We start from the raw sequence: 27,991 nt of genomic DNA on the forward strand, positions 1-27,991 counted from the left end.
AGTAGGTTCAAATCTTCAACTTGTTGATTTAGGATCAGACTTCCTTAATCGGACTTCCATAGCACAAGAAATAAAAGCAAGAATCAATAACTGGGATAGATTCAAACTAAACAGCTTTCTCTCAGCAAAGGAAATGATCAGCAATGCGAAGAGAGAGCCTACAGAGTGGGAGAATATCTTTGCTACTCATACTTCAGATAGAGCACTAATTTCCAGAATATATAAAAAACTCTACACGAAGAATACAAATAACCCAATCAACAAATGGGCTAAGGATATGAACAGACGCTTCACAGAAGATCTACAAGCAATCAACAAACATATGAAAAAATGTTCACCATCTTTAGTAATAATAGAAATGCAAATCAAAACTACCCTAAGATTCCATCTCACCCCAATTAGAATGGCGATTATCAAGAATACAAGCAACAATAGGTGTTGGAGAGGATGTGGGGGAAAAGGTACACTCATACATTGCTGGTGGGGCTGCAAATTAGTGCAGCCACTCTGGAAAGCAGTGTGGAGATTCCTTAGAAAACTTGGAATGGACCCACCATTTTGACCCAGCTATCCCACTCCTGGGCCTATACCCAAAGGTCTTAAAATCAGCACACTACAGAGATACAGCCACATCAATGTTCATAGCTGCTCAATTCACAACAGCCAGACTGTGGAACCAACCTAGATGCCCTTCAATTGATGACTGGATAAAGAAACTGTGGTATATATACACAATGGAATATTACTCAGCTATAAAGAATAATAAAATTATGGCATTTGCAGGCAAATGGATGAAATTGGAGAATATCATGCTAAGTGAGATAAGCCAATCTCAAAAATCCAAAAGACGAATGATCTCACTGATAAGCGGATGATGACACATAATGGGGGGTGGGAGGGGGACAAGAATGGAGGAAGGAGGGACTGTATAGAGGGAAAAGAGGGGTGGGAGGGGTGGGGGGAAGGAAAAAAGAACATAATGAATCAAACCTCATTACCCTATGTGAATGTATGATTACGCAAATGGTATGTGTTACTCCATGTACAAACAGAAACAACATGTATCCCATTTGTTTACAATAAAAATAAATTTAAAAAAACTTACTAGGAAATCGGGGGGTGGGGGAGAGGTACTCAGTTTAAAGCAAGATCATTAGAGTTGTCCCTAACCTAAACTGACTAGCATCCTTATATAAAGGGGACAGCTGGAGGCAGACACATGCAGGGAAAATGTGGACATCTGCAAGCCAAGGAGAGAGGCCTACACTGATCCATCCCTTGGCTCCCCAGAAGCCCGCTGGCGCCCTGATCTCGGCCTCTGGCTTCTGGCTGGGAGACATGCACTCAAATGCATTTCTTTGGTTGAAGTCACTCAGTGTGTGCTGCGTAGTCCCAGCAACCCTAGCACACTAAGGCAACGTGCTTTTACACATTTTTGGACTGCTCATGAACTCATCCCTATCTAAACAAGCTATGTTCACATAAATGCACTCTTCATGACATTCCACCTTGTCTGTTCATTTCACCAAACATAATGGACACTTTCCTGTGCAGGGGCACATGCTTACCTCACTCTCTGGGGCATCTGCATTGTCCCAAAAGAGCATATTTAGGTTGCTTCCAGGTTGTCACTACTGACAACAATCCAGTGACGTGACGGGGGGTGACATTTTAACCTGTTCCCCCCTGAGGCTGGGGATGTAGCTCAGTGGATAGTATGGGCAAGGCCTTTTGCTCCATCCCCAAACAAAACAAAACAAGACAAACAAACAAATCACAAACACTTTAACCAGTGTTCCCACTGGGCATCCTCCCTAGGCTGCTGGCTCAGGCCCTTCCACGGTACTGGCCATTTCTGGATCCCAGGTCTCATCTTACTGCTCCCTGGTCATTGACTGGTTCCTTCATGTGGTTCAGATTCCCAGAGTCTTTCAATGCTGCCCTGACCCAGTGAGGCCTGAACAGATAGCAGATGCGCACCTGGAGAGACCTTGAGGTTTGTGACTCTGTGTCCAGATCGTGCCTGTTTGCCATTAAGGTTATTGAACAGTTTACATTTCTTTCTTTTTCTCCTAGGTGAAAGGGTTTCTTAACACCTCGCACTAGGCTGTTGTTGAATTGAGGGATGAAACATACCTATCGATTCTTAAAACTCCAGTCGCTTCATTCAGCTCTCATCCCTGTTTCAGTTCTCATTGTTTCTTGGGATACTCCTCTAGGTAGCTGATCACACCCTCCCTTCAGGTAAGGATCCTGCTGCCTCGCCTTTCTGACCACCGTCTTCTACTTGAACTTCCTCAGTACCAGGTGCCAATGGTGCCAGGAGACAATATCTTTGAATCCTTCTTCCTCCTGCTGCAGCTCACCGCTCACGTCTGTGTGGCTTCTCCATCTTTTCTTTTTACTCACCCCGTGCTCTGGAGGGCCGTCCCCTGGTCTCTGAAATGCAGATGGTGTATGTGCCTGCCAGTTGCTGTGTGCCAGACTATATTTCCTTTAGGAAATGTCTGTTCACGACTTCTTTGAACGGACCTTAATGTAGTATAAGTCCAGCCCACATAGAAACAATTCCATTGCTGCATGGATTTAATCCCAAACTGGGCATTTATTTATTTATTTATTTACTTACTTATTTTTTTTTTAAGAGTGGGTGAATTATTCTTTTTTTAAATTTATTTTTATTGTAAACAAATGGGATACATGTTGTTTCTGTTTGCACATGGAGTAACAGCATACCATTTGCATGTTCATATATTTACATAGAGTAATGGTGTTTGAGTCATTCCGTTATTTTTTTCCTTCCCCCCCACCCCTCCCACCCCTCTTTTCCCTCTATACAGTCCCTCCTTCCTCCATTCTTGTCCCCCTCCCACCCTCCATTAAGTGTCATCATCCGCTTATCACCAAACTGGGCATTTATTTCAAAAGGATTTCATCTGTGTTCTTGGGACTTAGAAAGGCTTCCTTTTAAATAGTTGTTGTTGTTTTTTTTTTTTTTTTCTAGTTGTCGATGGACCTTTATTTACTTATTTATATGTGGTGCTGAGAATCGAACCCAGTGCCTCACACGTGCTAGGCAAGTGCTCCACCACTGAGCCACAACCCCAGCCCCTAGAAAGGCTTTTTGAAGCATGATCCAGGCTGTGTTTTAAACTCTGTGCGGAGAATCCTGTGCTTCCCCATAACTTACTCCTCTGACCAAGGGCAGCATAGAAAACTTCTGAACCCAAGATCTGTGCTTCAAGTTAAGGATCAGTGACACCCATAAGAAACCTTTGTATCTTGTGAACATACACAAAAGTAAAAGTTTGAAGAAAAAAAAGGAGAAAAATCACTGCCAATCCAACTGCCCTGACACAGACCTGAGTCCCACTTCTGTCCACTCACGTCTAGGCTCTGCCCTGACCTGGCTCCTTCTGTGGCAGTCACCCCATGTGCAGTTTGAATGCTGCCCATTGGACGAAATGAGTATTCAGGGCTCCATGTAACCTGGGAGGATCATGCTGGATGGCTGCACTTTCCTGTACTGAGCCGGAGGCGATGTAGCTGATCATCCCTTGCACCAAGCATGAGGCCGTTTCCAGGTTTTCACTATTGTACAAAATACAATGGGCATTTTTGTGCCAGGACTTTTTCTGCTTTGGAGTACTTCCTTAGGACAAGGGCGGTGTTACTGGGTCAAAGGATCAGAAGATTTTTTTTTAACTTTAATTGACCTCCTAACGAGCTGTGCTGGGTCACCTGCTGCCAACAAAAGCAAAAGCCCAGGTCCGCTCTGAATTGTGGCTCCTGCAGCACTGCCATCACCCGAGCCCTGCTGGACACTAGCTGTGAGGGTTCAGGAAGTAGTCATGGAGTGTTGGTTCTTCACCCCAGTCTCCAGCAAGAGCTGGGGCTATGGTGGAGGGGCTCTATCTGGAGGTGAAACTGCCTTAAGGGACCCTGGAGGGACCTCAGGGCTGTAGCCAGAGATGCCTTCCCTGTGGACATCATCCTGGACCATTTACAGATGCCATAACATAGGATGGTGGCTCTGGATCCTGCTCCTGCCTTGTTCACTCAAGTGTTTCCATCAATTCTGACAGACACACATTTTCAGCCATGGTTCCTTTAAGAGAAAAAGTGTTTTGTGGCTTTGCACACCCAGCACCCGCTGAAGTGGACAACTTCAAATACCTGGAACAATGGAAACTTCAGGTACTATCACAATCCAAAACAAAGTAGTACTTCTCTGCAGGAGTGACTTCAGCATCCCAAATTCCCGTGAAATGTGCCACAGTGCTTGGGCCGTGACCTGGCCTCTCCTTACAGCCAACCTCACAGATCCAGGTGCCCCTGCAGCACAGTGGCCGCTACAGTGCCCCGGCCGTGGGGCGAAGGTGTGTTCGCTTCTCACAGCTGCTGCAACACTCAGTTGCTTTAGAAGCAGCTGCCGCTGTATGAAGAGGCAGGCCTGATTGAACACAGGGACCGTTTCTGTCCCTTTTGTGTTACTATACCAGAATACCAGACTGGGAAATTTATAGGCAGAAATTCAAGGTTGGGGATGTCGCCCAGTGGTAGAGTGCTTCCTGGTACATACCAGCAAAGGCCCTCAGTTTATTTCCCAGCACTTTAAGGAAAAAAAAAAAACAGCAGCAGCAGCAGCAGCAGCAGCAGCAGCAGCAGCAAGCCTGGGCTGCCTGACTCCAGGACTGTAAGAGACAAGACACTTATTATACAAGTTTCTCCAAATAAAGTTCTCAACAGTTCTGGAGGCTGATAAGCTCAAGGTCAAGGTGCCAGCACTTGATGACAGCCTTTTTGGGGTCCCCACAGGGCCGAAGAGCAGAAGAGAGCCACTCCTGCAAGCTTCCATGGCAGCACTAATTCATCCAGCAAACGCCCCCCACTGGGCCTCACCTCCTAACACTGTTGCACTAGGGGTTGTTTCTAACGAGTTTGGGAGGGGACCCTCCCCCAGGCCATAGCAGAGACACCTCCCTTCTGTGCCCCAGCTGGAAGCTCCTGGTTGGACTTGGGAGCTGCTGCGCAAGGTCTAAAGGTGGGGAGGACATTTGGTGGACGTCTCCACCTCCCCTCCTCTGGCAGTATCACTCCTTGGGAGGCTCACCATTGAGTCCCTGTGCCACACACAGCAGGCAGATGACCCAAGCCCAGCAGCCCCTCCCAGAGAATGTGACAGGGAGAGGGAAGGGCCAGCCCTGCTGTGCCCTGCAGTGTAATGATGTGTCTGAGGCTAGGCCCAGCTCCACCAAGGCATCTAGGTGGGCAAGGCCAGCCCACAGAGGCCAAGGCTGAGGAGAGGCCTACAGGCAATAGTGCCTGGCCAGTCCCCAGAGTTGACCTCCTTAGGCTCTGTGGACATACCCAGTCTTCAAGATCTTTTGTGTCCAACCGAAGGCAGGTTGAAGACTAATTCTTCACTGAGGGCAATTCTGCCCCTTTCCTTCCTGCTGGCGTCAGCCCTGCCTCTGGGTCAGCGTGCTGGTGGGCGCAAGGCCCACGCTCAAATGCCTGAGCTCACAGCCAGCTCTGCCATGTTGAGCAGACCATTCAACTTCTGTTCCTCAGTCACCTTGATTCTAAAGTGGGGATATGAAAACATCTGCTTCGTGGGGTTCTTGTGAGGAATGAAGAAGATAAGAACCCAGTGGGTGCTGACCAAGCCTTAGGTTAGGGCCTGGTGTGCCTCACAAAATGACTGGAAATGGTGCTGTTCACCCGCAATGGTGAGATTCAGGCTCCTGTGGGCAGTGAGCAGTGCAGCTGGTTCTCCAGCAGCTCCCAGAGTGAGCAAGTGTCCTAGCCACTCCAACTGCGTGTTCCCCCACAGCCTTGCTTTCAGTCCTTATCTTCTCTTGCCAGGACTCTGCACATGTTCTTGCAATATTGATACCGCCGTTTACCGGTGACGAGTTCTGCTCCTTCTAATGTTGAAGATTGAACACTAGAGAAGCACGCCAAGACAAGCATATTAAACAGGTTTTATTTAAAGGTAATAATACAGACTTCTCCCAGCAGGATGAATGGGGCCATGGCTGATGTTCTAAAAGTCCCAAGAAGTGAGTGCACCCTACATCTTTTATAGGTTAAATTCTCTTTTGTTCTCCAGTTTTCTCCTCCCTTATCTCTCTTTCCTGCCTACGTGACTAGGCCTGGTTTTGCATTAAGTGAGAAACCATGGGCAGGGGGAGGGCCAGGGTGATTCAGGCAGATAAGGACCCAGGGGGCATTAATCAGCAGCTCCATGCTTGCAGTACTTGATAAAGGCAGGTAAATTTGGTAATCAATGGCCTCCGGAGATCCTTGACATTCCATCCTTCCAGGGGCAGTCTCCAACTTCCAGAGGCAGATGACTTTATGGCCTCCATTTCCTCGATTTGACCTGATCCCCTATTTCTACACTAACTACCTGTTCCCAATTCTGGCTTCAATATCTACCCAGCATATGTGTTCTGAGCACCCAGTATGTGCTCAGGGTGTGCTCTAGGCAATGACAACACATGTTGAGCAACAAGAAGCCAGCAGTGCAGGGCTCCAGGGAAGACACCCAGGGCCGGGGTACCCTCCTGAGACCTGGGCCCGGAAGGCCTCTCTGAGAAAGTGGCGCCTAAGCTTAGGAAAACTTGGGAGTTGGCTGGGCAAAGAAGGTAGAAACATTCCCAACAGAAGAATGTTAGTTATTAGGGTTCTTTTGGCTCCCCTCCCACCAGCTCACAGGTCCAAAAGCCTCTTTTAGAAAGAAGATCTAGGGTCTGGGATGTAGCTCAGTGGTAGAGCATGTGCTTTGTGAGTGGAAGCCCGAGTTTGAACAAAACGAAACAAAACAAGCCTAATCTTCACGCCACGGTTTAAAATCGTTCAATGGGGCTCTTGAAAACAAGTCTCACTCTTTGGATCTTTCTTCCTGTCTCTGGTTAATCTCATCTTTCTGATGGCCCGCTCACTGCTCCAGAAGCTTGCCTAACCCCACCCAGAGTAGCCCGCCGTCAATCACACAGGTACACTTAAGGGCCAGATAAGAATTTGCACTCCATAAGCTAGAATAGGGACGACTTGAGATTTTTAAAGCATGTGTATCAAACGGATCGGAAAGGGCCAAAACGGGCAGGAACGGGCCACTCACTTCCCCGCTGGCCAACGGGTGCTTATTTGCACGTCTGATCGCCCCATCCCATAGTCCCTGCACTGCAGGCCGCTGGGGCGGGCCTCATCCTTTGCATTCGTCACTGAGCTGGACACAGTGGGCACTCCACTCACGGAAGCCGTCAGTTCCGGTTTGGTGCTTGGTCAGTTCCAAGCCCCCAAGCCCCGCACATCACCGAATGAATGGAAATAAGGAATCCGGATCCTGTCTCTCGCTGGAGCGCTAGGGCTGGAACCACTTCGGAGGCCCCGCCCTGGACTCCACTGACCAATCAGCGAGGACCGCGAACCCGTGCCCGCCCCCTCACTGCGCCCCTGGACCAATGAGCGAGGTGGGAGAGGCAGCCCAGCCCAGACCCGCCTCGGCCGGCGCACGCCGCTGTTCGCAAGTCAGGTTGCAAATAAAGTTCTTCGCGGCTTTGAATTTTTTTTTTTAAAGGGCCCGCTGCGGTCGCGGCCGCCGCGGGCGAGAACGACCGAGTCCCCGCCCCGCCACTTCCGGTCCCGCCGCCGGGAGCCGGTGCGGCTGTGAGGGGCCGCGTCTCGCCGCCGCCGCCCGGCCGGGCATGGTGTTGGGCGCCGGGCCGCCTCGCCTGTCTCGGGGTGCCCAGGTGAGGGGCGGCGGGCGGGGACGGCTGGGGCTCCGCGGCGCCGGGCCGGGCCCTCGGGCTCCTCACGCCGGGCCGGGCCAGGCCGGCGGCCTGCGAGCGGGGGCCGACCGGACGCCCGCGCCCAGCACCTGGGGGCCGCGCGGGGCAGCAAGGTGACCGCCGGCGGAGCGGGTCGGGGGCTGCGGGGCGCCGGGCCGCGCCCAGGTGGCCGCCCCGCTGGCCCGCGGCGGCGGCGTGCGGCCGGGCCCGGGCTTCCCGCCGCGGCGGAGCGCCAGTGCGGCGCCCGGACGCCCGGCCGCCCTGCCGGGCGTGGCCTGGGGCGTGGCCTCCCGCCGGGCTCAGTTTCCCCGCGGGCGCGGCAGCGGCTGGGGCGCCGGGGTCGGGTTGCGTCGAGCGGCGGGCGCGCGTCTCGGGGAGACCCTGGACTCCTGGAAGCCGCGCCTTCCTTCCCTGCGGACCCGGCGCTCAGATGCGGCCGAAGCTTCCAGAAGCGAGCGGGGTGTCGGTGCGGGACGGTGAGGCGGCCGGCCTGCCGGCGGCTCCCGGGCCGCCGCGCCGTTCGGGTAGCGGGAGGCGGCAGGTGTCCTCAGGTGTACTCGCTGGAACCGGCGGGCGGGCTCCGGGGCGGCTGGCCGCAGGGTGCGGCCGAGGCCTGGGCGACTGCGTCCTGGGCCGGGCCCCTGCTGGGCAGCTCGGAGGTCCCTGGTGCCCCGCGGTCGCACTCCTCGTGCCTGGATTGGGGCTTCTCCAAGGTGGGGAAGCCGTATCTGAAGGGTTACCCTCAGCTGGAGCCCTCAGGCCCCTGGTGGCCCTGCGCAGGTGACATGCCTGGTTTCATCAGGCGCACTGGGTGCTGCGTAAGCAGCATTTGGTGATCAGACCAGTAAATAACACAGTCTTCTCGGGACACTCTGAAAACAGGTCCCACCCAGAGGAGGAAATTAACTGGGCCAATCACGACTTGTAGAACTTGGTGGCTGAGCATGCCGTTCAGAATAGCCGAACTGTTCCCGAAACGCCCTGTTGGTCAGTGTCCTTTTCCAGAAAGGGGAAGTTTAATTTTAAACCAGATTGTGGAGAAGTTAGGCATCGAGGAGGTTCTGAAGCAACTGCAGATTTTCAGCTAACTTCTTGACAGTAATTGTTTTGTTTGAATCTCTGTATAGGTTTAGTTTTATAGCATGGAAACATTTCCAAATTAGGCCTTTGGTTTATCTTTGAAGTGGCATGTGATAATGGCACAGATGGTAGAGAAATAGATGGTCACTATAGTTTTATATTTCTTAGGACATTAGGAAAGTAAGTTTTATGACTTTATGGAAGACAAAACACCAGTGTTGTTTTCTTGTAAAACTTGCACTCAGTTCCCAGTGTATTTTGTTGTTGTTATTGTAGATAGACACAATACCCTTATTTGTTTTTAGGTGGTGCTGAGAATTGAACCCAGTGCTTCCACACGGGCTAGTCGAGCGCTCCCAATGAAGATAGTAAGCCATGATTCTGTCAGTGGAAATGAGTGTGGGGCGTATGCCCCCAGAGAAGACTTCATTGTGGGACAAGCAGGTGGAAAAGCATTCAGCACTGCCTCAGGCTAGATGGTGCAGAAGGGTCTTGGTGGTGCACTCTTCTCCACCGAACAATGACTTTTGCAGGCCTCTCTGAGCTCTGCCTAGTGCAGGTCCTCAGGGAGCCAGGGATGGAGGCCTTATGTCCTGCTTCTTGCTTTTGCATGCAGCCCTTTAATATGACCTTACTAGAAGACTGACTGCTGACTTCTTCACACACTGTTCTTTTATTTTTAACTTTTTATCATATTTGCATTGCTGAAGTGAGCCAGAGGTTGAAAAGCTGGTGGTACCTGTGTGGGGCACCTGACCCCCATGTGATGGCACAAATCTTGGCTCATCATCAGGGCACATGGCTCAGGAGGCCAGCACTGACTGCTCTGTGGCCCAGATCTGCTTGAGTGATTCCTGACAAGATAACCCGAGGCAGGGGAGTTGACTCTCGATGGACTTGCCCTTGTGCAGTGACTTTACCATCTGAAGGATAGATAGTTCCCATGTCCTGGGTAAACCTTGACGTGCAGGCTCAATTATGGGCTGAGCCTCTGGAGGTCCGCTGAGGAGAAAGCGTGGCAGAGTGGAACTGATGTGTTGTTTTTCCCACATTCTTGTCAGCTTTCTTGGGATGTGTAATTGAAGTACACCAGACTGCCCATATTTAAAGTGTCTAATCACACTTGAGATTCAGCCCTCAGAGGGAAACCAGTGTCTGTGGTGACTGCTTCTAGCAGCTAAGTGGCTTTATACCACTCACCCTCTGGGGCTGTTGCCCCAGGGTCCACATGGTGAAATGGCTTGGAGTAGGGGATAGAAATCCTTTCCAGATTTGCAGTTCTATGAGCTGTGTGCTAGCACTGTCTTTTGAAGCATTTAGGCCAGTGCTGCTTAGGGGACTAGGGAGTGTGTTTGAGTCCATAGTGTGTTGAGGGCCAGGTATAGTCCAGATGATCATAACGATCATACTCATGCTGTTTTCATGATACTGAGGATGGAAAAAGAAAAGTAACATTCCTTTGGGGTTACAAAAGACAGTGTGAGAAGCTGTGCAAGAAGCTGGTTTAAAATACCCATGAAGAGAGGGCATTGTTACATTCTGTTTTTCAGGGTTTTAACCTCAAACTTAGTCTCTGTTGAGAGGTCAAGCTGTTCACCTGGAAATTTTAAGTCATTTTATGCTAAAATGATCAGAGTGGTCTTCAAAGGAAATTATACTAAAACAAGAAAGACAGCTGGGTGCAGTGGTGCACATCTATAATCCCAGCAATTGGGGAGGCTAAGGCAGGAGGATGGCAAGATCATCGAGACCAACCTCAGTGACGTGACTTAAGGCCCTCAGCAATTTAGTGAGACCCTGTCAAAATAAAAAAGGGCTGGGGATGTAGCTCAGTGGTAAAGTGCCCCTGGGTTTAATCCCCAGTTCTTGCCCCTGCCAAACAAACAAACAACGATGACAGAAACAGCCAAGAAAGGAAATTACAGAAATAGTGAGTGACCAATTTTTGTCCTCAGTGAAGTAAAGTGCCACAGTCCCTCTCTGATGGTAGTAAAGTAAGGAGGAGTGTCAGATTAATGTAAGTTTGTGTTAGAAACAGAGGCAGGTTCTAGAGAATCATTCTACCGGTGGCTGCCCAGTGTAAATGATGATGCGTCCGTGTAGGTTCATTGTTCTCACAGAGAGCCTGTGGGGGCGGGGTGTGGGAATTTTATCTAATGTCCAGCACTGCTGTGCACCTCAAACTGCTCTGAACCTTAAACTGAAAAAATGAAGTCTTAAATCAGTTGCATTTCTCTTGCTCTAAAACATACATGGCTAGAAGTAGCCAGTGAAGAGAATCTTTTTGGGGGGCATTAATATAATTTAGTGTTCGTGTTGATGTTGCCACAGATGTAAGTAAAATACAGCATGAATCAATGCAAAGGTCCTTTGAAAGCTGCTTTCATACCTTTGTTAAAGGAAGAAGGAAAGAAACACCTCACTGCCCTCTCTATTCCTGAAGGGTAGGACCCTGAGCCACACCCAGGGACCTCACCACCTGGAAGAATAGACTTTCCAGTGGACAGTGGACCCATTTGGAGCCCAGTGTCAGTCATATACATACTGGTAGAGAAGCTATGGATGCCCTCTAAGACTGTATGCTTGTTGAAACCTGAGAGCCTGGCATCTGGGGGGTGGGCACTGAGTATTAAATGCCTTACTCTCCTCCCTTTTTTTATTTTTTTAAAAAATATATTGTAGATGGGGCTGGGGATATAGCTCAGTTGGTAAAGTGTTTGCTTCGCAAGCACAAGGCCCTGGGTTCAAATCCCCAGCACCGCAAAAAAAAAAAAAAAAAAAAAAAAAAAAAAAAAAAATGTATATATATATATATATATATATATAGAGAGAGAGAGAGAGAGAGAGAGAGAGAGAGAGAGAGATAAATATTGTATGGACACAATACCTTTATTTTATTTTTATTTGGTGCTGAGGATCAAACCCCGGGCCTCACACATGCTAGTCAAGTGCTCTACCACAGCCATAACCCCAGCCCCTTAATCTCTCTTTTTAAATATTTTGATTCAGACTTGAAAAATTAGGATGGCATGGAACTTTCCCCAGGTTCATTATGAAGGAATCCAGTCTTCTGTGTGAAATTTTTCTGTAACTAAACTTTAGAGGGGGAAGCAACACCTGTGTGTCTTCAGGGTCCGCTCACTGTGTAGAGGCATGGTCTTGACTCTGCTCTCTCCTGGTCTTTCAGGGTAAAGGTGGCCGTAATGCTAACGCTGGCAAGCAAGCTGAAGCGGGATGATGGTCTCAAAGGGTCCCGGACGTCAGCCACCACATCTGACTCCACTCGGAGGGTCTCTGTGAGAGACAAGTTGCTTGTCAAAGGTAAGCAGCATCCTGGGAGCTGATTCTACATGCTGTCACCAAATGAAGCTTGCCGAAGACAATATAAAGCAGCCTGTTGCTGAATGGAAATACTTGTTGAAGAAGATTTTAGGGAAGGAGTTGCACCTTGCAGACAAGAGGGATTGCTCATGGTGAGGAGAGGTTCTTAGAGACTAGCGTCTTATGCACTGGCAGTGTTCTTTGTCAGGCTTGCCATGGTGCTAGGAGAAAGAATAAGGTTCTGGGAATCAGCAGGCCTAAGACCATTTTGTGTGCTGCCATTGTCTTCCCCTCTTCTGTGTATGGTGCGTGACTTCACTTCCAGTCTGTAAAGTGAAGGGAGGTGATTTGGTAATCTCTCAGGATCCTTTCCTCTTTCCTCAGGGCGTAGCCTAAAGCAAGTCCTGTGCAAAGTGGGTTCTTTTCACAGAATTAGTACATAGTGTCCTAGAACCATAGACACTTCTGCTAGCCATGTCAGTGAAGGCGACTTGATCTCTGAATGTGTGACGTTTGAGAATATCCGTGTATATGGGTATGCCCTCGTTTTTGTGTTTGTGTGTAAGTTTTGCATTCATTCATTAAACAAACATTTGCAATGTTTAGGTACAAAGTCTCTTATCACAGTTATGGGGCCTGCAAAAGATGAAGAAGCAGCAGTTGCTGCCTTTTAGGAACTTATAATTTGTAGCACTTTTTATTTTATGGTAAATTACATTTCCTGCATATATGGTAATTAGATAGCAAAAGAAGGGTTGAGTACTGTTGGAACTGGCTGTTTGCATGTCAAATGGACAGCAGATGACCAACATTGGTATGTCCTGCAGACATCTGGCAGCAAGAGAGCCGATGTACGTGAACTCACCATGCTCAGCCTTGCCAGATGCAGGTCACTTCCGAGCTGGGGAAGGACTAGGTCAGGAATGCAGCAGGTTTATGGAGACTTTAACAAGGACCTCTTCCTTGTAGCTTCCCCTGCCCTTGAATGTGTGTGTGTGTTTGGTATGCATGCCGTGTGCTGGGGATTGAACCCAGCGCCTTGGGCATGCTTAGGCAAGTGCGGTACCGCTGAGCTATATCTGGGTCTGCTGCCCCTGAATCTTGACTTAGCTTTGGGTTATCCAGGCTGATGGATGATGGGTTAAAAGTGGAGTAACAATTTCTTTTTACATCTTGCTCTTACCTCCTAAGTCCAGGAGAACCTCTGATTGTATTCAGAGCCTATTATTCTGGAGGGCAAGGGTCAGAGGCTGGGGCATAGGATGGAGCAGTGCCTCTGGGTGAGCCTGACAAGATTTGGAGTCCACTTCTCAGATTCTGACCTCAAGGGTTCCATTGACTGAGGAAGCCAAGAGGCAAGCAAGCCAAAGGTGTGGGGAGTGTTGTTGCAGTACTTGGACTGGGGAGTGTTGTAGAGCAGTGAGGAAGGCCTGGGCTTCAGCTGAGGAGGAGCAGTAAAATAGACTGTCCCATTTTTTAACTGGTATCATGATGGTTAATGCAACTTTGGTACACAGGGCCAGACCCTGTGTTGGGCACCATCCTGGTGCATTTGTGCTGCACTAATAACAAAATACAGACTGATTAATTTATAAACAATAGAAATGTATTCTTGTCTGTCTGGAGGCTGAGAAGTCCAGATCAAGGTACTGTCAGGACTGGTGTCTGGTGAGGACTTCTCTCTGCTTCCAAGTTGGTGCCTGACTGCCATATCCTCCAGAGGGAAAAATGTTGTATTTTTACATAGTAGAAGGAAAGGAAGGGACAAAAGAGCCTAAGCCAATTTCTGATGCATAATCCATTTCTCTGCACAGAACTCTCATGATGTATTACTTCCCCAAAAGCCGCACCTCTTCATATTGACACAGTGGGATTAAGCTTCAGCATGAATTTTGGACACCTTCAGACTCTGTCAGACACTTTAGTTTAAACCATAGTAAGCATGTTAGGAATGATTCTGGTTTGCTTTTTACAAAACCTTTCCAGGTTGGTGTTCATTTTGCAGCTGAAGAACTGAGAAAGTGAAGAAATCTTCCCCCATTGCAGCTTTGTTACAGCAGGATGGACAGACCCACTTCCTGGGGTGGGACAGGCTCTGAGGGAGCAGACTCCGGCAAGCAGAGCCCAATGAGCAGAAGCGCAAGTCCACAGAAAAGAGAGTGCTAGGAGGCTCAGAGTCCCTATGCTTGTTCTGCCAGGACTGACCTGGGAGTTTTCAAATGGATTCAGGGCCTTCCTGAGCTTAGTGGGAGCCCTCTGAGTTTCACAGAGTAGGACAAGGCCCCAGCTCCAGAGCAGATGCCTTTGGCTGGTTCATAGGGCCTATATGAATCTGAGGTTTTTCAGCCTATGAGACCCATTCAAGGAGAGGTCCAGGTGGTGGTAGGGGTTGGGGGTGACTCAGTGGTAGCAGTACTCTCTGCAGAGGCTGTGGCCTGGGTATGGTTCAGGTGCCCCCCAGATAACGGCACTGCAGGTGGGTGCAGGGAGTGCAAAAGAGACAGGATTTGAGGATTTCATTGCATAAAGACAGGAACCTAAGGGATCAAGTTTTAGTTCAAGAACTGTATGAGGCAGTGCTGCCAGTGGAAGTGGTCAGGTGTCCTGGAAAGGAGCTGTTGTTGCCACCTGAAGTGAAGGACTCAGCTGTTCTGCCTGGTGTTGTCTGATGGGGCTTGGGGTTACCTCTGGCTGTCTGTACCTGCCATTGCCTTTTGTCTTAGAGAAGCTGCTGTAACAAACTGCCTTGGTCTGGGTGGCATAAGCCACAGGCATTTGTATCTCATATTTCTGGAGGCTGGATATCCAAGATAAGTTTCTAGGGCAAGCTGACTGGTTCATTTCCTGGTGGGGACTCTCCTGACTTATGGACAGCCACCTCCTCCTGGTGTCCTCACCTGGCAGAGAGACCAGGAACTCTGATCTTCCTTCTTTTGTGAAGGCACTAATCCCATCCTTGGGCTCCCCTTTTGTGACTTTATCTAAACCTACTTGCCTCCCAAAAGCCCACCTCCAAAGACTATCACATTGAGGGTTAGGGCTTCAGCATAGGAAAGAGGGGGCACAAGTTCAGTTCACAGCACCTTTTGAATGCCTCCTCAGTCCCCAACCCTGTGAAGACAAAGGCTCCTGGCGTCTCAGGACACTTACAGCAGGGACCCTGCCTCTGTAGACAGGTGTGTTTTCATGTCCTGCATCTCCTTAGCACTTACGTGCCCAGCCCTGTGCCACGTACTGGTTTCCTGGGCTGGTTCAGGCTGTGCCGCCCCAGCTTGTGAAGAGTAGGCAGATCCAGGTGGCAGTGGTGAGGAAGCAGCTAGAGCCCTGTGTTGTGAGTGACCCAGGGCAGAAGGAGGTGGGAATGTGCAGTGCGGGGCTGTTGAGGTACCTGGGTGGATTTTGCAGTCTGCTATTTGAGTGTAGTCATGCTTCAGGTGGGCTCTGTGGCTTGATTCTTAGAAAGAAAAAGAGTAATTTCTCCAAAGGAAGTTGTGAGTCGTAGAATTGTGCAAGGTGCTAGGTGCCTCCCAGAAATGCTGGACACTGAGGGGCATTAGCATCTTGGAACAGGTGGGACATTAGCAGTTTAAAAACATTTTTTGTTGTTACCTTACAGGTGAGGTATGTCCTTTGCGCGCTGAGGTCATGCCACTGCTCTGCCAAGAAGCCTCCAGGCTGGCAAAGTGATTGATTGGCTTGCTTCTTTGACCAACATCCTGTGTGTTGATCTAAGATGATAACTATAGATGTCAGTAAAGTATCCATTGCCATCAAACTTGTCATTTGTGACAACTCTGAGAGGAGCATTGTGCAAGTGTGCCTAGCTTATTTTATGTTCTGCGCTGGACCAGACCAAAATGCTGAATGTCTTCATTGAACCCTGTATCACCAGCGTTCTGTTCCTTGCCTGTGCTGGCTCCTGAACCAAAAGTCTGCAGGGGCCCCGGCTGTGGTAGGGTTCATCAGTAGACTGAGTCGGGGCACAGCCCTCGTCCACCTTCCTTGAGTGAGTTACACTGAACATGCAGTTCACCTTGGAGTTTAAATTCTTGACTATTGCATGAAATTATCTTGCATTCCATAGAGCAGAACTTTTTATAGAGTTCTTTTATGTGTGTAATGCTACTTGTACATATTTTTACATGGCAAACGGTCAGTAGCATTTCCTATATCTGGTGCTGTAGTCTGAATGTTTGTCCTCCCCAAGTTCATGTTGAAATCTAACCATCAGTATGATTAGGAGGTACGACCCTTGGGAGGCGATTAGTTCATGAAGGGGGAGTTCTCATGAATGAGATGAATGCCCTTTAAGAGACCCGAGAGAGCTGCCTTCATTTTCTACCACATGAGGGTACTGCATGAAGGCACTGCCTGTGGCCAGGAAGTGGCCTCTTGTCAGATAACACATCTGCTGGCGCCTCAAGCATGGACTTCCCAGTCTCCAGAACTGAGAAGATAAACATCTGCTATTTTTAAGCCACCTGTGTAAGATGTTTTGTTGTAACAGGGCACATGGTCTAAGATACCTGGGGAAAATGAAAAGAATTCAGAGGCCAAGGCCCCACTTGGAACTTTTGATACAGCTGGTCTGTGTTAGGGCTGAAGTTTCAGGAGCTTTAGAAGCCCCACATCTATTGGATTGTGATGATAAATACACAAATTCGAAATTTACTAAAAATCAACAGAACCATTTAAAGGGGCTCTTTTTTATAGTGCGTTAATTATTCCTCAATAAAGCCGTTGAGAAAAATGAAATCAGCAGATCATTCCCCAAGTAAAGGCTGGGAATCCCTGTTTCAGGTGGGGTGCCCTCTGTTGGGGGTGTCTGTGCTGTCATCTCTGGAGGGAAGGGTTCTGGCCACGGTCCTGCTCATCTGTTGAGATGGCTACTCTGTCCTTCCCGCTTCTCCTGCTACACCTGTCATAGTCTTTATGTAGCAGTGGTCAGTGTCCTCCTTGCCTGTGCACCTCTTCCCCATCCCCTGACCCTGGACTGTGCACTCTTGTACTTTTGTCATGTTGTCCCCCCACTAAAAATTCACACCTTCTGGGTATGTGTTTAAATTTCAAAAGGCAAAAAACTAAATGACAGGAGTTATCATAACTGTAGACAGAATGCCCCTCTGCTTAGATGGCTTGGGCCAGAGAAAGCCAGATAGATTCCTGTGGCCACTCAGAGAAAGGGTCCTTGAGAACATTTTCATGTTAATTTTTTTTAATTTTTAATATTTTTTTAGTTGTTGATGGACCTTTATTTTATTCATTTATTTATATATGGTGCTGAGACTTGAACCCAGTGCCTCCTACATGCAAGGCAAGCATTCTACCACTGAGCCACAATCTCAACCCTCATGTTAATTCTTAACAAAAATATAAATAAGACTATAGTTTTTGCTAGTATTTGCTTTGAAAATATAGTTTAATTGCATGGATAAACATAATTAAAAATGATTAACATGAATAACCCATTTGCTGTCTTCCTCAGCCCTCTGCCTGCCTTACTCCCCCCCCCAGGAAGGGCAAGAATAGCCGGTCAGAAAGACAGCTCAAGGTCAAGGTCAGTGGGGTCATTGTAAACATCTCAGCAGTGAATCTTTCATAGCTTACCAGCATGTTGTTTTAAGTAAATACTTTGAATGTTCCATAACTGCCAAGAAGATGGACCTGGACAGAATTTGTTGCTTTCCTAGCCCCTGCTAGAGGTTGATCATTTGGTAGGTTTCAGCAAGGGCTGCCTTGCTGAAGAGCTTTGCTCTTTTTCTCAGCACAAGAATGTCTCCCTGGCAGAACACTGGCTGTGACAACCCTGGGGAAGTGTGGGACTCTCCTTCACCCCAGTTCTTCCTCTGCCTGCTGTATTTTGCTAGGTGCCTCTCCCAGGTTCCTGGGCCCTGGAGTAGGTGTACAAACCTGCCTCCATCTAGAGGCTCCGTTGTTTGCTGCCACAGGCCCAGGGCCTCCAACAGTTGGAGCCGAGGCCTTTTGCTCTCCGCTCTGGCCTCAGCAACCCTTCCCCACTTGCCTTCTTGGAGGACTTGCCCTGCTGCTGCTTCACATTTTGATCACACACTTGCTTCTTCCTGTCTCATTCTCCATTTCCATCTCTCTTGTATTCCTGCTCTTTGAGATGTCACCAATGGGCTTTCCTTGGGCCACATTCCCCTTGGACCACGAGGTTTCTTTCATTGAATCACTACATTCCTGATTCTCTTGCCTTTTGACCTGTTTCTCACTTCTGACTTCCTCTACTCTTTGTCTGCTTTCTACTGAAGTTCTTCCTACCCCTCTTTGTTGACCTTACCCATTCTCTTGATGCCAGGTGCTTCCCTGGTGTGTCAAGCCTTGGTACCATCTCTACCCCTCACCCCACCTCCTATTGCCAGACCTGCTGTTTGGTGTGCTGTCTGGCCCCTGGCCTCCTGTCTTGATTCGGTGTCTGCTACCTAGTGCACAAGACACCTGGCCTCTGCTTTGCCCTTGCACAGTTGTCCTCTGGAGGCAAAGCTGTGAAACTTTGGTTTCTAAGCTTCCTGGGCTGTCTCTATGATTTTGGCCCTCTTTTTCTTCCTTGTTTCCCGTTGCTCTGCTGCTCCGTGTGGACCTTGCTCTGGCTGCCCATCTATCTGCTTTTGCACGTTGCTGATTTATCTGCTGGGAATATCCATTTTTCATTCCTCTGCAGGACTAAAGTCTATATTCTTTGAATCCCAGCTTAAAACCCTCCATCAGCACCCTACCCCCCACACTGGAAGGACTCTTCTGGCCAAGGAATCAGAGCATTTTACTTTTTGCTTGAGGCACGGATCACTTTGCTGACCCATTCATTGCAGGACATGCCCCTCCCCCACCAGACTGGTTTTTTGATTTGTAATTAATTCAGTTATTAAGTTATATAGCATGATTCCTTGATACACACACACACACACACACACATGCATGCACACACCCATAATCAAGTAAATTAACATATTCTTCTTTTCACATGGTCACATTGGCTCTCACATGTTTCATTCTAACTGCAACTTTGTACCAGTTGACTAATGTCTCCCCATTACCCACTGCCCTCCCTTGCCCTCTATCTCTGGTCACCACTGTCCTACTCTGTTTCTGTATACTCTTCAGCTGTTTGAGATCCCACGTGTTAGTGTTATCTTGCAGTGTATTTCTATGTCAGACTTATTTTGCTTGGCATAATGTCCTTAAGTTCATCCATATTATCTCCAATGACTAATGTTCCTGTGTGTGTATAAATGTAGGGTATATATATGCATATGTATCATGATTTCTTTATTCATCTCATCCATCAATCCAGGCGGTTTCTGTGTCTTGGCTATTGTGAATAGTGCTGCAGTGAGTGTGGGGGTGGGCAGACCTCTGGGAGGCACACCTTCATTTCCTTTGGATAGGCACTGATAAGAGGATTGCTGGGTCTTGTGGTAGTGCTGTCAGTTTGGGGGGAATCTCCATGCTGTATTTCACAGTGACTGTGCTAACTTACAGTCCGGCCAATAGCCTGCAAGGATTTCATTTTCTTTACCCCTCGCCGGCACTCAGTACATCTTGTCTTCTTGGTAATAGCCATTCTACATAGGGTTGAGGTGGTTTCTCATTGTGGTTTTGATTTGCATTTCCCTGATGTTTAGTGATACTGAGCACTTTTGCTTTTTTTTATGTCTTCTTTACCAAAATGTCTTCTCAGGTTCTCCCCCGCCCCCCCCCCCCCCCCCCACTTTTTTTTTAAGCACAGAGGATTGAACCCAGAGCATTCTTCCATCAGCCCTATTTGTGGTTTTTGTTTTGAGACAGGCTAGCCTTGAATTTGTGATCTTCCTATCTCAGCCTTCAGAGTAGCTGGGATTGCAGGGCTGCACCACAACACCCAACTCCTTTGCCCATCTTTTACTTGTTTTTTTTTTTTTTTTTTTTCCCACTGTTATGTTGTATGGGTTCCTTATATATTTTCAATACTAATTCCTAATTTTTTATCAGATAAATGATTTGCAAATGTTTTCCCGTAGCCTGTAGGCTGCCTTTTTTGCCATGTAGAAACTTCAGCTTTAATGTGATCCTGCCTGTTTTTCTTTCTTTTTTTATTTTTGTTTTTGTTTTTGATGCTTGAACTTTCAATGTGACCTACAAAAAATCATTGCTAAGGCCAAATCAAGGAACTTATTCCCTTGTTTTTTTTTCCCTTGGAATTTCATATTTTTAGGCCTTCTGTTGAAGACTTCATTCCATTTTGAGTTGGGTTTTGTGCAAGTGTAATAAAGCTCCCCTTTCATTCTTCTGCCTGTGGATATCTGGTCTTCCTAGTACCATTTGTTGGCTCTCATTTCCCCATGATGTCTTGATGTCCTTGCAAATTAATTGTATGCTTGGGTTTATGTTTCAAGCTCTTTATTCTTTTTTTTTTTTTTTTTTTTTTTTTTTGCCGTGCTGGGGATTGAACCCAGGGCCTCGTACTTACAAGTGAAATACTCTACCAACTGAGCTATCTCCCAGCCCTATTCTTTTCTATTGGTGTATATGTCTGTTTTTATACAGTATCATACTGTTTTGATTACTGTAGTTTTTAAATTTGAAATTAGATGAAACGAGGCCTTCAACTTGTATTCTTTCTAAGATTGCTTTGGCTATTTGGATCTTTTTATGGTTCCAGACAAATGTTTGAATTGTTTTCCGTTTATGTGAAGAATGCCATTTAATTTTTTTTACCTTTCTTTTATTTATTTATTATTATGTGCTACTGAGGATTGAACCCAGTGCCTCATGTGTACTAGGCAAGTGTTCTACCACTGAGCCACAACCCCAGCCCTGTCATTGAAATTATGACAGGAATTGGATCAGATCTGTAGATTGCTTTGATTAGTATGGACATTTTAACACCATGAATTTTTCTAATTCATGAAGAAGGCTGTCTTTCCATTTATTTGTAGCTTCTTCAATTTTTTTCTTGTCCATGTCCACGTTTTATAGTTTTCATTATATAGATTTTTTCACCTCCTTATTTCTAAATATCTTACTATTTTTGATGTTATCCTAAATGGAATTGTTTTTAATTTCTTTTTCAAATAGTTTGCTGTTGGTGCATAGAAACAACTGGTTTTTGTGTATTGATTTTGTATCCTGCAACTTTACTGAATTCATTTATTATTTCTAACTGGTTTTTTGTGGTCTTTAGGGCCTTCTGTGCTATAAAGTATCATGTGTGTGAACTGGGATAATTTTACTTCTTTTCTAAGTTGGATGCTTCTTTCTTTTTCTTGTGTAATTGCTCTTGCTAGTAATTCCAAGTACTGTGTTGAATAGAAGTGTTGCAAGCATGTACCAGTTCTGTCCTCTGAGCTCTTCAACAGCAGGATTGTAGGGGCTTTGCAATTTTGTTCTACAGAAGGGTACTCAGCCTACACACCTAGTGAGAGAATGACAGAAGAGGAACTGGGCTGTCAAAGGCCTTAGGAGAGGACTAAGGCCAGGAAATGTAGCAACAAGGAGGCATGTCTGAAGGAAAAAAAAAAAAAACAAAACAAAACCATAAACACATGGTACATACCCATCAGATTTTGAGAGGAGTGCTTCTACTACTCGGCGGAACAGTTTTCAAAAACACTGCAGTCACTGTTTACTGATAGGTAATTTCTCTTTATTTAAGATGATTTTCATTTATGTTAAAGTGAATTTTCAAGGATCTTTGTCCAAACTTGTTGGCATTCTGAAAGTCACCTTGTATATCTGAAAACTAGATGACTTGAAGTAGAACTTTAGACCAGGTTTTAGTTTATCCAGTATTTTTTTCTTTTGTATTCTGAAAGAAATTGCTAATTTAGAATTGGTGCTTTATGAAGACTAACATTAACCATAATCTCTTTGTTTCTACAGAGGTTGCGGAACTTGAAGCTAATTTACCTTGTAAGTATAGCATCGCCAGTCAGAATTAAGTATTCTAAAATAATTGCATGAAGAAAGGTTGTTTTATGTTTTAATGATCTTGCATAGCAAAAAGGCTGTTTTTCCACATATGTTGGGAATGAGTTTTAGTTTTGTGCAAGAATTTCTAGAGGATTTACTAAGAATGAGGGCCTGCAGTTTTTCTGAACGTCTCATGTGGATGGCTTTCTTAGTTAGCAGACGTGAGTTTGGTTAGGTTTTGGATTTCTTCCATGTGCGTTTTGTATCATGTCCACTTTGTGAAAATGTGATCAGTAACAGTCCTATTTTTGTTAATGACAATAACACCATTTGGGTCCAGAAGGTACCTGTCTGCGACCTGTCTTTGAGTTTGAGGTAGGACTCCTGCTCTGCCTTGCAGTCCACAGGTGTCTTCACCTGGCTCAGTCTTTCCTGCCCCAGACACACAGGCCCGCCTGGGCAGTCCTCACTTGGAGTGCCCACTTGCCATGTGCTGCATGTGTGTAATATGTGTCATGTTTTCCTTTTTTCTTCTGTCTGAGCGTTCCCTCCCAAACCATTTTTTATTTACTTATTTATGGTACCAGAAGTTGAACCCAGGGGTGCGTAACCACTGAGCCATATCCTCAGCCCTTTTTATCTTTTGTTTTGAGACAGGGTCTCTCTAAGTCCTCAGGGCCTTGCTAAGTTGCTGAGGTTCTCCTCAAACTTGAGATCCTTCTGCCTTAGTCTCCTGAGCCACTGGGCCTGGCCTTCCGAGCCCTTAACATTTGATAAGAGCACCAAACTTTGAAAACTTGGGCCATTTTACTGTATTTTGAATTATTACTTTTAACCACGCTTGTTTTAAAAACAATTTAAGGCTAAGGATGTCTATTGATGTGGGTGAAATATTTTGTAAGTTGGTCTCCTGTTTTGGGTGAGTACTGCAGGGGACGTGGGGTATTGATGTGAAGGCCCAGATGACATGGCTAGGAAAGAGCTTATTTTCCATGCCACCTCAAATTGAAGGACTGCAGTCTTTGAGTGGTTAGCTTATGAGGGTAAGTACATAAACTTGGTATTTAAAAGTTATTTTTAATGTATAGTATTTATATGTGAGGAGAGTGATTGTGATATAAAAAGTTTTTTTACTTTATGTCTCCATCAAAATGTTCAGTCCCTGGATTGCTTGGCCTCAAGTGTTCAACTCAGAACTGAAGGTTAACCTTCTACCTACTAAAGTATTTATGGATGAATTGATGTGCTTTAAAATGCTCCAGGAGAACAAGCAGATAACTGGTGGGTGTAGGACAGATGAAGCACAATTGGCAGAAAAATTTGAATCTGGGTGACGGGTCCATTTCATTCTCCTCTGCTTTCTCTCGTGGTAGGCCACTTTCCTACTAAACATGGAGCCACCCGAGCCTTCCACTTGCCACTTCAGTCATTCTTGCCACTATCCCTGACTTGAACATATACACATGCGTCCTTTCATTAAAGACTACCAGAAAAGTTCCCTTACAAGTGGTTTCTTTCTTTCTTTCTTTCTTTTTTTTTTTTTTTTTGTACTGGGAATTGAACCCAGGGACACTTAACCACTGAGCCACATCCCCAGCCCTTTTAAATTTTAAATTTGAGACAGGGTCTTGTTAAATTGCTTAGGGCCTCAGCCTCCTCAGCTGCTGGGGGTTACAGGTATACGCCACTGCACTCCGCAGTTCGTTTTATTCTTGAACATGAATCTTAGAGTTTTCTGGCTTATAACCCAGAGTGCAGTTTCAAAACAATAATACTTCACATCCCCTTTTAAAATTAGGGTTTTAACTAAATAACTTTGAAAAAAGCGTTCCTGTGACTGAGATGTTCAATAAAAGACAGCATGCTACTTGCCTCTTCCTTTTGCTCTTCCTCTCTACCCTCTCTTCTGTCAGAGGCAAGACACTTAAATTAGTTTATAAGGTAAGTGGTGTTGTCCAAAGGCTGCAGGTTATTATTCCTTTTTTTTTTCTTTTTTTTTACTTTTTTCATGGTACTAGAGATTGAACATGCTAGGTAAGCACTCTACCACTAAGCCACATCTCCAGCCCCCCCTTTTTTTTTTTTTTTAATTTTTATTTTGAGACAGGGTCTTGCTGTGTTGCTGAGGCTGGTCTCAAACTTGGGGTCCTCCTGCCTCAGCCTCTCAGGTAGCTGGGATTACAGGCCTGTGCCAATACAGCCTGCTGCAACTCATTGATTCTAAAGGGAACCAAGAAGCCTCTAAATAATAAATCTTCATTATGTTTAATAATCTTTTCAAAATATTTACAAAGGCAAACAGAATAACTTGCCATGTAAGTGTTGTTTCATAATTATTCAGAGCTAGTTTGCACCTCTGTACATGCAAATTTATAGAGATTTCTCTTTGTAAAAAGTAGAAAATGTCATGTAGATGAAAACATTATTTGAATTTTTGATAGCCCATGTTTGCATATAGAGGAAAAGTTCCTGCATTGAACTAAAACAAAACCTGGCTTTTAACCTTTTGGTTTTTAGAATCCATCCTTTCTTGAGCTTTAAAATTTGCCCCCGCCCCACATTGTTTCATTATCTTTAATCCACTTGAATTTCTTTATTTCTGGTGGCCTGTCTTCTTTAGAGGTCTGGTTTTTACATCTGTACCTTTGTTAGTGTGAACGAGGGGAATTCTAGCTGTTTAAATACAGGTGGGTGATACCAGTCTTGGCTCATCATGGAACTATTTCCCACACCTTCCTCATCTGTTTTTCTTACATATGTCTCACAAAGAAAGATGGCCTTTATACTTTCAAGATTAAGGGAAAGGAAGACATTTTTCAGTATTGTGTACACAGTTCTAAGGTGTTATTTGGGGGAGAGTTGTGAACTCACTGGCCTCGAGTTACTTTTCTTCTAACTTAAGGAATACTGCAGTGTCTCCTCTGGGACTGCTCCCTGCTGTTCAAGGCAGAGCTGTCTTTCACCCTGAAGAGGAAAGCCCGCCAACAGTCCTGAGTGGTTTGTGTGTCATCTCTCGGTGTCCTAGCTTTCACTAAATACCAAAAGGAAATGAGGCCTGTAGCAGGGAAGAGAGTCATGAAGTAGTTATTCCTTTGGGAGCTGATCTTGCCTCTGTTGATAACCTGTGGTCTTGGGCTAGTCATGGAACTTCTCTGTCCTAATTGAGGATGTTGGACTAGAATGGTCTCTGCTGCCGTTTCTGACTTCATATTTGAATTACCGTTTTTGTTGAAAATTGATAACAGTGTAAAACTAAGTATTATCATTGTGACTTGCAAGAAATAGTAGGTGAACTAAAGAATTTAACATTCCCAGAGTTTATAGATAAGTGTAGAAAATTTCTTTTCTTTCCCAGTTCCTTGGGTATTTATTCCATGAGTGGTTACCACCTTTCCCTAGTGTTGGTGTGAGTGAAGGAGACAGGTGTGGGCTATGGCCAACTCCCCTTACCTGCACCAGCTGGCAGTGGCTCTTTTCCCAGGGGAAATTCCTTGTCCTGATCCAGGACCCTCCTGGCTTGGGACCAGTGGGTACAGAAAGTTGCCATCCAGCTCAGCAGAGCACCATTTCACCAACAAAACAAGCTGAGTCACCAGCTAGTTTGTGAAGATGTTCTTTTTAAAATGTCTTGGTAAACTCCAGGTGGAGCCAGTTCTTAGGAAACACACTTATTTTCAACTTATCTTCACCACAGTGACCTGTGTGTCAACGTGAATTGGTGCTAAGGGAGCAGATTAGAAATTTGACTCGATTCTTTTCCTGGAATTTCCGTGTTTAGCTGGACTTCACTTCCTGGGGATGTTTTCTTCCTCCTCCTCCCCTCCTCCTCTTCCTTCTTTCCCCCTGGGTCTTGAGCATGCAGCAGGCACTCTACCCCTAAGTCACACCGGAGCCCTGTTTGTTCTTTGCAAAGTAAAACAGTGTCATTCTTGAAAGCAGTGGTCAGATTTCTGTTTAGTGATCATTTAAAGGTTGAAGGAGAATATCTCCATTTGGAATTAACTAGTAAAATACTATAAGGGGAAAAATGAATGCCAAAACCCACTGGTTTGCAGTTCGAGCCTGTTGGCATAATTATGGAACACACAGCAAGGGAGGGTCTTGCATCTTGGTCTTAAGCCGCACTGTGGACGTGGAGTTGCTGTGTGTTCGATGGTCGCCTTCGGCATGCTACTGCTGCTTGGGACAGACTTTCCTGATGTGCTGTTTCTTTTGCAGGTACTTGTAAAGTGCATTTTCCTGATCCAAACAAGCTTCATTGCTTTCAGCTAACTGTAATCCCAGGTAATAAATATTCTTACATACTTCAGTATTAAAATGATTTTAAAACATCAAATTTTTAAAGGTTTAAAGGTTACAATCTTTGGCTTTGTCCTTTAGCTTTTTAAAAGTGAAGACATTAGCCTCTATTCCATATTAAGATAAGTCACATGCTTTGTAGTCCAAGCATAGCAAGTGAATTTGAGGCCTTCAGTTTACACCCCATTAACCATGTATCAGCTTGACAACTAAAGTGAATGGTGACTGAGGCTGTTGTGAGTAGGTGTGGGCTGTGAGAGGATGAGGGGGTTCAGTTGTGTGCCCCATGTTGGAGCAGCACAGCCTTCATCAGAGACTGTGTGTGCGGCACACAGCCCCAGTCCTGGTGCAGGGAAGCACCGCTTACCAGCTCTCCTTGTTAGGACTGGTAAGTGTCTGATCTCTAGCTGCCCCTGCACCAGGTGGCAGGAGGGAGGACTAGGGGCTCTTCCAGTTAGTGATACGGAGCCCACTGTGCTTGTGCTGGAGCAGGTGGTCTGTGCTGCTGTGGGGTAGGTAGGAGGGAGGAGAAGGGGAATTCACCACAGGAGTCCTAGAATTCTGAAGTTGAATTTCCTAGAATTTCTCTAAGAAGAGTAACATGTAGATGTTTCGAAAGAGGTACCAGAGTAGGAAAGGCACCAGCTGTGTGCCCTTTCACATTTGCTGCCTGAAAGCTGAAGTATCAAGAAGTACCCAAAGGAGGACAGGTGTTCCTCAAAATTTTCAGTCACTGTAAAGATGGAAGCATTGGATAAAATTACCCCAAGGATCCTGATAAAGAGGGGAAGGGATGATTTGTCTTCTTGAAATGCAACTGACAGAGCATGGCAGGCAGTTGGTAGAGGTGGAAGTGGTCTGACCTTTTGGAGTGGGGTTGGTTGAGGTTAGCTACCTAGAGCTATTTTGGAGGCAGTCAGTCCACAGATGTTTCTGGCATCATTTGGCAAACGTAAAGTTCAGACTGTTATTTAGAGCTGAGGTGGGTAGAAAATGCAAAAAACAAACATGCAAGAAGGGAGTTTTGTCGTGGAAACGTAGTATGGTATTTTATTTGGGGGATGGAAAGGGAGTGAGGAACTGGGGACCATGAGTCACAACTAAAAAAGTAGAAGAGAACAGAGAATTTTAGTGGGTGATAGTGAGCCTGGCCCTGTCTCTGTGTAGGTAGGTGTATTACTTTCTGTGGAAGATGTTTTATAATAACAAGAGAAATCTCAATTTCACGATGTCCTTAATAGTGTTTAAATTGCATTTTCTCTGTGTAGAGACTGTGCAGAGGGCTCTGGGACCCCACTGCTTGTGCATGAGGAGAGTCCCAGGTCCATCCTTAGACGTGGCCTCTGCCCAAGGAGCTGGCGAAGACTGCCGGTCCCTTGCTGCCTTCCTCCGGCATCTTGTGCTCGGCCCCCTTCAGCTTGGTGCTAAACGCACGGGTGCTTTCTCCGTGACTCAGGGTCTCCGTTCAGAGCCCCGTGTACTGTGTCTTAATCATGTGAAGTATTTTTCAGAAGTCCTTACAGTCCAGATTGGTTCCCTTTCACTAAGAAATTAGACTTGTGTGTTTATGGTGAAAAGCTCTT

The 27,991-nt window shown here is 46.3% G+C and overlaps 1 protein-coding gene across 13 annotated transcripts in view; it reads left to right on the forward strand.

Moving 5' to 3' along the window:
• Positions 1-6,446: 6,446 nt before the first annotated feature.
• Positions 6,447-27,991, forward strand: part of UBE2F (ubiquitin conjugating enzyme E2 F (putative)) — a 61,449-nt gene continuing 39,904 nt past the window's right edge. Inside the window, exons 1-5 of one of the 13 annotated variants that reach the window (XM_079133916.1) lie at positions 12,092-12,200; positions 22,080-22,109; positions 23,042-23,152; positions 23,269-23,390; positions 26,328-26,393. In XM_079133916.1, coding sequence (XP_078990042.1) covers positions 23,339-23,390; positions 26,328-26,393 — 118 coding nt within the window. In that variant the 5' untranslated portion in view covers positions 12,092-12,200; positions 22,080-22,109; positions 23,042-23,152; positions 23,269-23,338. Of the gene's footprint in view, positions 7,761-7,838; positions 8,276-12,066; positions 12,201-22,079; positions 22,110-23,033; positions 23,153-23,247; positions 23,391-26,327; positions 26,394-27,991 lie in introns of those variants that run through there. The other 12 variants (XM_079133919.1, XM_079133920.1, XM_079133914.1 and 9 more) reach the window with 12 other exon arrangements.

The sequence above is a fragment of the Sciurus vulgaris genome, assembly GCF_902686455.1.
Source record: "Sciurus vulgaris genome assembly, chromosome: 3".
In the NCBI taxonomy this organism is placed as follows: Eukaryota; Metazoa; Chordata; class Mammalia; order Rodentia; family Sciuridae; genus Sciurus; species Sciurus vulgaris.